A 9,923-nucleotide genomic window follows, 5' to 3' on the forward strand; every position below is an offset into this window, starting at 1 on the left:
ACCATGGTCTTAAATCTCGTCCGATATATCGTTGGTGGACGATACCAAGACGTATTGGACGAGTCATCTCGGACGAGATTTAAAACCATGGTTGTAATTTTAGTGGCCAACTTATTATATCCAGTTGGAACCTACTTGGAAAATAGATTGTTTACTTCTCGGTTGATGAGCAAAATGTATAATGAGCCTTGGAATTCATCATATTTTATAACTTGAGGGTTTTACTTTGAACCCGTGGGAGGGTGTACCACTTTCTTTTGAAAAATTAATCTAGTTTATTCTTGTGGGCTTTGCTTACTCATGGACCATATCATCAAGCTTTGGGCTGGATTCAAATAAAATTGTTACATTTTATTTATTTATTTATTTATTGACGAGTGTAGATGGACTTCCAACTACAACCTCAAAGTTTCTTTAAATCAATTTTCGAGTAATAATCATGAAGAAATCATGTTCAGACATATTTGTAAAGAGACACGTTTTCCAACTCACCCACCCATTGCACACAATTGTATTGATAATTGACCATAGATTGCTATGGTAATCATTTTTATTCAAGAGAAGAGTGTGAGCCTCTACTTCGGGAGCTAAGTAATATTTCTCAAATTTCACATTTGTTTGCCACATGGAACACTCTTCACACCCACTCACACTTTTTTTTTTAAAGCAGAAAAGGAAGGAATCCTAGTTTTATGAAACACACAGACCCAACAAATTCCTTAGTATAGGAAACCAGGAAAAATCTTTCCATCACTTCATTCTACCACTGCAATAAGGGAATCACTGACAGTTTATAAATGGAATATTAAAGCTAAAGCAAACAAACCAAAACACCCCCAAGCCTCATTAGACAAGTTTAATAATAACTAAAAACAGAATTAAACAAACTCGTTCTGGTTCCTCACAGTCCTCACAAATGCAGTACCCAACCCACAACTGTTTGGTCACTCTTGCTTTCTTAAGCATAGTTCAATCGGAATATATCGTTCAACACGTAGAAGCTTCCCTGAGGGGTTGGTATCAGATGGAACATCTGTAAGCAAAAGCAGATTAAAAAAAATACTTAGTGAACATGATGGTAGAAAGAAGAAGGGGGAGGGGGAACATAAACATTGTTAAATAAGTAGTCTACTTTCTTTGCACACAAAAACAACAAAATGAGAAGGCACACGGGGGTGTCGTTAAATAAGGCTATCAAAGCCTCTTCGCAAGGCCAGCTGTGTGCAGGTATATTTCGAGAGGGAGAAGTGTGATATGAGGCACTAAAATCAGACCATCTGCATCTCCTCCTCTAGCACAAAGGTGAGATGGACCGAGTTGAGATGTGTATGGATACCCATTTCATATTGATTTCAGATCCCATTATACATCAAAACCAGGTCTATGGATTTGAGCTTTTTTCAAATTCAATTCATAACACATCAACAAAAGTAACTGATATGGTGCTGCCCCAGACTACCAAGTATTGTAGCCAAGAGAAAAAAATGAACAAAAGAGTTAGTTGTCCAGTTATAGGGCTCACTAATAAAGTCTTGAAAACTAGGTTGGAAACTAATGTTGAATTCATCAAGAGACTGTTTACGAAAGATTTCCATAGCCAAGTAATTGAAGTAGGGCTGGCAACGGATCAGTACCACTCCAATACCGATCTGAATTTTTTTAAACATGTACCTGATCCAATCCAAACGGATTATTGAACATGTGTACCAAATCCGATCCGTTTAATTTCATCATTTATCTGAAACTGATCTGATCCGAACGAATGCCTTACTTTCAAATGATCAATGTTCAAAAAAACTTAATATATACAATCATATAAAATTTTAAAAAATCTACTTTCCAACCACAAATATAGAGGGAAATAAAAAAGACTAAAACATTTTATCTATATTTATTTATATGAAACTAAGAATAAAAATATATTGAAATATGTTCAGATCAGATTTTTTTTAGTGGATTGAGGTAGATCCGAATCTGATCCAAAATTGTTTCGGATCTAAGGTTTCAATCCAATTGGTTCAGACCGGTTAGGACATTAGGTACATTTCGGATCATTGCCAGCCCTAAATTGAAACACAACTTCACAAATTGGAAGCAAGCAAAATCAATATAGTACTTCATGTAGCATGAAAACCAACAGAGTCGTCATGTTCAAGACCTAGTTTTCTTTTCTTTTTCTCTTATTTCTTTCTTCTTCTTTTGTTTGATAAGCTACTTTTCTCTTCTTTCCAATAGTTTAAAATTCACCCAAGAAAGTTCTCATGTGAGGGGAGTGTGTGTGTGTAGTATTGTAAGCAACCTAGCACTCTGCTAGACTTGGTGATACATCGCTTGTGTCAACATAATCTTCTAGTTTATTTAATGCGATCTTGCATTGCTTGAGTTGCATTAGCATCTCACTAAGGTTCCAAAAGAAAACAACCTTTCGCTTCACTACGCATAATACATGATACTCCTCTCTACACACTGGAAATCAGCTGATAGTAGAAATTGACCTCGGTTAATTATCCTAGAATTTTTATTTTAAAAAAAATTCTCCTTCAAAACATGGATGAATCCCACCAAGTAGTCCACTCAAAGTTCCCGTGGGTTCATATATGCCCATGTGGGAACACAATCCTCAAAAAAATTATTTAATTTTTTTTATTTAAAAAAAAAAAAAAGGAAAATTGAGAAGCCAAACAGAGGTTAGAAAAGGGAACCAAAAAACACTGGAAAAAAAATTTAGGAAATGAATTTATTTTTAGGAATCCTAACCAATCTTCTCCAGAGAGTCCAGACTATAAATTTGGTACCCACATACTTCCAGATTGAAAAATTGCTGATGGAATTTAAGATTTATAGATCGGTAGTTCAGCCCAGCAAGCCCGTTTGTTTTGTGAAGTAAATCAAAATTCGACTCCATGTCTGAATAAGGTAATAACTCCTAAAGGATCAATGGGTTCATTGTCGAATCCCTCCATGATTCATTTTATTACATTTTTCTTGGGCTGAGAGAGGGATCAAATAGTATAGTTCATTGTTTAGGCATCATAAAAAACTAAAGCTTTTAGACAAATCAAACAGGAAACAAAGCGAATTTTGGGGTAGGGAGGGAGGGAGGGAGTTGAGGGCATTAGGGTTTAACTATTGAGAGTCGGCAATGGGAGTAAGAATGGATTTAAGTTTCAATCAAATTTCAACTTCATGATCATACACAAAGCAATAATCAACAAAATACCCATCACTCGTTAAAGTATCGGGAACAAATCGATCAAATAAGAGCACCCACACAACAGAAAATAAAACCCTAAAATCCCATAAGTGGAGAAAGTGTTTTATTTTATTTTTATTTATTTTTTTTAAATTAAAAAAAGGGAATTTCAGGTGTTTGAAGAAATACCTGACTGAACTTGAGAGCGTGCTGTTCACCAGCGAGCTTGAGATTGCCACTGACGAAGACAAGCATGCCAGCAGCGGGACCCGAAGGCTGGCAATCTACGGTGGTGATGCTGTGCTGGCACTGCTGGAAGGGTAGACTTGTTAGTTTGGCTACGATGTTCTGTGAGCCCTGGATCTTCTGACCCTCGAAGGTCAGCATCGACGCCTCTTGATACAAGTTAGCGAGTCCTGCACGATTCGCATCGAACGTACTGTAGTAGTGTTCCACAAACGCCTTCGCTACTGAGTCAGGATCCATCTCTCTCTCTCTCTCTCTCTCTGTTTCTTGGTAATGGCGGCAGAAGAAATAAGAAGGTAAGACCGTACGAGTGGTAGACTGAATTACGGAAGAGTGCTGTTATTGGCACTCTAACCTTTACTTATACACCCCAATCAAGAATAAAAAGAGCTACTATGAGCAAACCAACTTTTACTTCTAACTCACCAATCCATAAGTAAACAAATCCCTAGTTTTAAAAAAATTGGTGTGGTAAGATGTTATGTGACAATAGAATTTCTCAATTAATATCATAGAGAAGAGAACACTTAATACGGTCTACGAGTGGGAGCGCACAACTTGTAGAGAAAGACTAACATCAACACTGATGGGTCCCAGGGAAAATATCTAGATCTCCTGCCGTTGATCTGTGTGACCATAAGAGATATTGAATGGTGGATGATGATCTAGATGGGAGGGTTGGGACCATCATTAGGTGGGCCCATCCATCTTCTGCTTCGTTGCTGCTCAGTTATGTCTTTTAGGACAGTAATCATAGCCAAATAGGACGCTGTAAATTAATAAAAATATAAGTGAATAATATCTTGGAAGTGTGCTTAAATCAAATTTTAAATTATTATTAGTTTTGAATTATTGTGCTAATAGAACATATGGGAAAAAAAAAACAGTTTTAATGGTTATTATGATGAAAATAATGTCATTTTTCTAATATATTACCATATTTGCATTTTTTATATATAATTATGATAGATTTTAGGGTGATTTATACACAGTCGGAATTTTGGTCGATATTTGAGATACCCCGTGTTTTGAAACTAAGGACATAACCTTTGACCTTGGTCTTTTTTTGAAATACCAGAAACTATGAGAGCGAGAATAGAGAGAGCAAATAATTAAATAAAGGAAAAATTACTTAAAGAATCTTGACAAAGAGATCTTTTTCTAAATAATTCCTAAGTTTTTGATAATTTCTTAATAATTTATTTAGTAAATTCTTCTTTTCTTAATCGTCTTTAAACCTCATCTCCACATTTCTCATGATCCTTTACGGTTTGAACTCATGGTTTTCATTATTTAAAAAAATATATAGATTTTAATGGCTCAATCGAGTTTCAGAGACTTGATTTAAGAATGAAAAAGTTATTTTCAAGGAATTTTTTCACTTTTTTTTTCCTCACTTTTAGATACAAATCGATCAAAAATAATTCTTTGGGATTTAAATAATATAAACAAGTCATTTTCTCAAGTTTTTAAGTCAACCTTTTCATGTTTTTAGTCTAAAAAAAACTCAAAAAATTGAAAATGGGTGTGTCTTACCACTGCCGACAGTAAATAAAAAAAACCGATAAATTCACCATTAATGAGAGACCATTAAGAAATAAAAAGTTGACAAAATGTCCTATCAAGCTACTCTGCAAAGCTTAGGGACTATTTAAAAATAAATCCCCCAGTAAGGGTCCTTTAAATAATTTCCCCTTAAATAAAAGTACACTCTCAACTGGTGTAAAAAAGTCTGAGTACAAAAAGTAACTAAACACCCCACCCCCCAACGAGTTTAAGACAAAATCAACTCTAGTATCAAACTACTAAAGATACAGAGATGATAATAAACCTACTCTTCCCACAATTGAAGACATGGGCATTGAAATTGCAAAAACACACACTTCAAAAGGTAGATTCTTGGATTTTTTTTTCTTTCTATAAGACAATCACATCAAAACCTTCTTTAAATACCTAGGGTTCTAAAGGTCTACCAACATGTTTGCTTTGGGCTTCATGCAGAACGAGGACTTTGCCATGTCGATATGTCACTAATAAGCTCCCGAAGCTGATCTATGAGAAGTTTGAGTAACTTGTTCTTATTTGCAAGCTCCTGCATTCAAGAAATAGACGGGGGATCAGATGATTAGAAATTTACAAATGGAGACCTTTCTTAAGATCCCATTAAGAACACATTAGCTCTCCTAGAAGTATTACATTTGAGGATAGTTTAGACTCGAAGAGAAATGTTATAATTATAAAAATTACATTACTTCAAATGGAATATATAAGGGGCACAAAAGAGAGGATAAAAATGAGGCCCATTTAGAGGAAGATCACAACAAACATGGGTTCGCGTTCCTTTGTTTAACAGTCCAAACATAAGCCCTGCGAATAGAATGGAATTAAGAGTTGATCCCTTTTAAAGATGGAGAACATTCTTATTGTTGTTGTTGTAGAAGTGACCTTCACTTTGGAGAGTTAAGACTGGTATTGATCCTCCACTGAAGAGCTCGAATGGAGTTGAGTGAGTTCGTCTCCTCTTACTCCCTCTTCCCTACCCTTTAAGTGTGTCTCTGGTCGTGGTCGGGAGATATTCCAGATAGAACCCATATCAATTTGAGGAATCTACACCAACAATCTTGTGTGGTAGAGGAGTTCCGCCTACACTATTGTTACTTTCAACACCAATTTCAATGAAGTACCCAGTTTCAACACCAATCTCAATGTAGTGTAAAGAACACACTAGGCAGCTGGAGTCATCATACGTATCACACAATTCCTAAATACATGGAGTCTCCTGAGTCCTGAGACATGCCAACTTTCTTTATAACTGATTAATTCGATAATTAACATTATTGAAGATTTACCAAGAAAAAGACATTAAAGATTTTTGTTTTTGTTTTTTGCTACAGTGGTATCCCCGTTGGCAGAGGGTCCAGGCGCCGTATCTGGTCTTACATCCAATCCATAGGCGCATGGACCATGTCCGTCAGGACTAAATCCACTGGGTAGATGTAGCCGACCCACCTTTTAAGTCAAGAATTGAGGCTGCTAAGTTTTGAAAAAAGACATAAAATATTGCCGACACTGTAGATGGATTTGATGGAGCCTTGGCAATGCAAAGTGGGCTCATTAAGATTGCACCATATAAGCATGCAACAACATTAGATGGAAGTTTAAACATACAAGACAATCAAATATACAAACAGTCCCCTATAAACCTTGTAAGTGAAACATTAACTTTATTAGTTCAAAATTTTCAATGCTTTGTGAAATACCTTTCTTAAATTGGTGGCCCGCTCTTCCAGCTTCTCAATTTCAGCTTGTTCTGCTTGAGATTCTGACCCAGCGACCATGGAACCAGCATCATATGCTTTTACCTATGTAAAGAGAAAACAAGGAATTTATCAGAAACAGTGGTTTTTATCTTTTTTTTATCTGTATAGCGAACTTATTCAAACAAAAACAAAAAAAGGAACTAAGCATATAACCAAAAGAGGCCAGTGAAAAAGATTCTCAACCACCAAACAAAAGAGAGAGAGAATCAGGGAACATGATTACAAATGAAAGAACTTCCTTCCAAATTGAATACTAATTTTTTTTTATTAGGATGCCGGATCAACTGAATAGTAAGGGTGTTTCACCTTTAAAATAAGATCTTCAACACTGTTCTCTTTTTGACTCAAATATCTGACTGTTGCATATTCCTACCATAGGATAGGAGATGTCTTCCGAAGCACTTGACCACATGGAAAGAAGCCCATTGTAGAATCCTTCAATCATCCCAAAAACTTTGTTGGGCATCAACACACCTAATCTCGTAAATTCAAATCCCTTGCGATGGGGAAATGAATTGAAATATGGTCCACAGATTCTTCACAACACTTGTAAAGCACATACAAATTCAGAGTTTTCACTCTTGATGTCGAAGATGATCTACCATCAATATTTTATCAAATATGGTTGCCCTCCTTAAGAAGGTGTTTCACCCAACTACTCAATTAGCCAAATTATCACAATACCCATTATTTTCAATTTAGAGCATGTATAGCACATGGAAAATGGACAGAAAAATGGTTTCTCTTCAAAAACGTGATTTCCCAGTGTGTGATTGCGCATTTTCACTAGAAAATGGATTCCCACCCAGAAAATATTTCTCCGTTGGGCAAATATTTTCGCACCCCATACCCTACGAAAATTATATTCCCACCTCCCAACGTTATTCTCTCACGATTATCACACCTCCAAAACAAACAAAAAAACCCCAACTTTCCTTTCTGACATTTTCCTATGTGCAATCGAAGAGTGATATTCATTTTCACATGATCATTTTTCTTAGGAATTTACATTCCCTAGAAAACGAATCCCCTGCAATCAAACATACCCTTATTGGCATGTCCACCCATGACTCGGATCAGCACGACTGGCCCTGAACTCTAACTGACCAGAAGTGTTAATTGTTTGCTGGAATGAGCAAAATATCCAAATAAACCTTATCCATGCCACTTGAGCTATACTGTTGGCAAAATTAGAACCAAGTCCTTCAAATCCACTTCCACTGTCACCATTTTGATGTTTTATGGAAAAAAGATTCAAATTCAAATGTCTCCAGTATACAGTGTTGACCCAAGTCAAAGGGGAAACATCAATTAATTCAAAATGATGGGTGAATTTCTACATCAGTCAATTAACAGAGGAGATGAAAATAAAATTAGATGGATAAATGAAATTTACAGTTGTTTATTTAATAATTCTCTCTCATTTGTATTAAATAGTTAATTAAAACAGAAAAGAAACTATTTTTAATTTGAAAAAAAAAAAAATTAGAGTTTTGGTTTATACCTTCTGAGAATTGGGAATGGCGGTAAGAACAGATCGAAGAGAAGAAACAGCAGATTTGTAACGAAGACGAGCGACATCGAGAGCTCCACCGCCCATTTCCAAGTGTTGTTGAGAGTGAGAAGCAGCATCGCCATTGCCATTAACGCCATTAGATGAGTGAGAAGTAGCAGAAGTGGTCGTAGTAGACCACAAGGCGGGGTTGCAGAGCTCTTCGTTCATGGAGGAGAGGATCTGATATGCTGCTTCGATCGTGTCCTCTAAGCTCTTTAGCCCCTCTACCGCCAATTCTTGTGTGCTTCTTGCGTTCGACATCACTGATTTCTCCTCCATCATCTACATTTATGAACCCTAATTTTAATTTTCAGTCACAGAAACCACGAAATCTTCACTCTTCCTTCTAATTAAAAATCCCTATTTTCGCCCAGTTGTTCGAAGGTAAATCATAGATGGCATCAGTCATTCAGAATCTCGATGAACTCGCCAAATCAAGAACCAACCCGCTTTGGTTTTGTATATCTTGGTTCGTTGGTTCAGTTTGGTGGTGCATATTAAGGGTGCAACTTGATTCGGTTTGGGGCCAAATCGAAACCAGACCAACATAGATGAATTCCACTAAACCAGACTCAAAACCAACCGAATTGCCTATAGAACTGAACTAAAGCAAATAGAACTAGGATCGGTTTGGTTTGGTTCAGTTCAATTTGGTTCTATGGGTAGCCAATATCTTATAAATATGCTTGGAAACAATTATATTTTTAATTAAAAATAAAGACTGGTCGTGAAGTGAAATTTATATAATTAAGTCATTAATCTATTCATAAAATAAGGTCATAAATCTATTCTTAATTCCTAAAAAGAAGTAAGTCATTAAGGGTTTCGTTCTCAATTTGTTTTGATTTTATACAAGCCTGGAACCAAGAACCAAATCGAATCGATCGATTCTACATTTTTTTTACCTAGAGCTGAACTGCAATTTTCTTGAAACCAAACAAGACCAGACCAAGTTGCACTCCTATTCCTTTCCTTGTATATAATTGAAGCTATGTTACGCAATTTGTTTTTACTGGTTCGAACCACGAACCGATATGAAGCGAATCAGTTTGTGGTATGGTTCATACTAGGTTCGTAAAATCAAGTGAACCACAAACCCATTGAATTTTAGTCGGGTTCGACAAATCAAGCTAACGAACCGAATTAGGAAATCAAAGCAAACCCAAAAACGAATTTTCTCTGCCTACCCCTATGGACCGAGTTCATTTTAGGTTGGCGAACTTTGAACCCTGAACTCGAATTCGAACTGATTAACAAGGTAACATCGAATTGAAGTCTTCAACTTACCAGTATATATATAATGTTTACAAAGTTAGACAAATAGATTTTAAAAAGAAAGCAGATTTACATCACTTTGATATATTTATCTTTACTTTTTGGTTCGTCAGAATCAATGACAAAATTCAACAAATTGAAATAGTTGGATTCACAAATTAGTTAGTATATGTTCATTTGTTTCGCACAAATTTCTGATTCTGTATAGTAAGAACGAACAATGCAAAATGTAATGTGGCACTCATTCAAATCCACCGATCACACGACCCATTATTGCTCGATGTTAGACCTATTGACCGAGAATCAGCTTAAAATTTGTGATTCCTTAATGATG

General features: G+C 35.9%; 2 protein-coding genes across 4 annotated transcripts; both read right to left on the reverse strand.

Annotated features, from left to right (window-relative positions):
• Window positions 1–725: 725 nt before the first annotated feature.
• On the reverse strand, window positions 726–3,789 carry LOC147400838 (nuclear transport factor 2B). The gene is made up of 2 exons (XM_086441872.1): window positions 3,383–3,789; window positions 726–1,033 (listed from the first exon to the last, which is right to left on the reverse strand). Exons 1-2 carry the CDS (start codon window positions 3,677–3,679, stop codon window positions 959–961), a joined length of 372 nt encoding a protein of 123 aa, XP_086297998.1. The 5' UTR covers window positions 3,680–3,789; the 3' UTR covers window positions 726–958.
• A 1,300-nt stretch (window positions 3,790–5,089) lies between these two features.
• Window positions 5,090–8,828, reverse strand: LOC147400839 (mediator of RNA polymerase II transcription subunit 30-like). 3 transcript variants are annotated; one of them, XR_015178279.1, is made up of 4 exons: window positions 8,264–8,828; window positions 6,700–6,801; window positions 5,885–6,225; window positions 5,538–5,806 (listed from the first exon to the last, which is right to left on the reverse strand). XR_015178279.1 is itself a non-coding variant. In XM_086441874.1 (3 exons), exons 1-3 carry the CDS (start codon window positions 8,594–8,596, stop codon window positions 5,433–5,435), a joined length of 534 nt encoding a protein of 177 aa, XP_086298000.1. In that variant the 5' UTR covers window positions 8,597–8,812; the 3' UTR covers window positions 5,090–5,432. The 3 variants fall into 3 exon arrangements, 2 of the variants coding, with proteins under 2 accessions (XP_086298000.1, XP_086298001.1); XM_086441874.1 differs by lacking the exons at window positions 5,538–5,806; window positions 5,885–6,225 and adding an exon at window positions 5,090–5,531 and having other exon boundaries at window positions 8,264–8,812; XM_086441875.1 differs by having other exon boundaries at window positions 5,538–6,225.
• Between the last annotated feature and the right edge of the window lie 1,095 nt (window positions 8,829–9,923).

Source organism: Akebia trifoliata, chromosome 5 (assembly GCF_017979445.1).
Source record: "Akebia trifoliata isolate Shusen 1 chromosome 5, ASM1797944v1, whole genome shotgun sequence".
Classification (NCBI taxonomy): Eukaryota; Viridiplantae; Streptophyta; class Magnoliopsida; order Ranunculales; family Lardizabalaceae; genus Akebia; species Akebia trifoliata.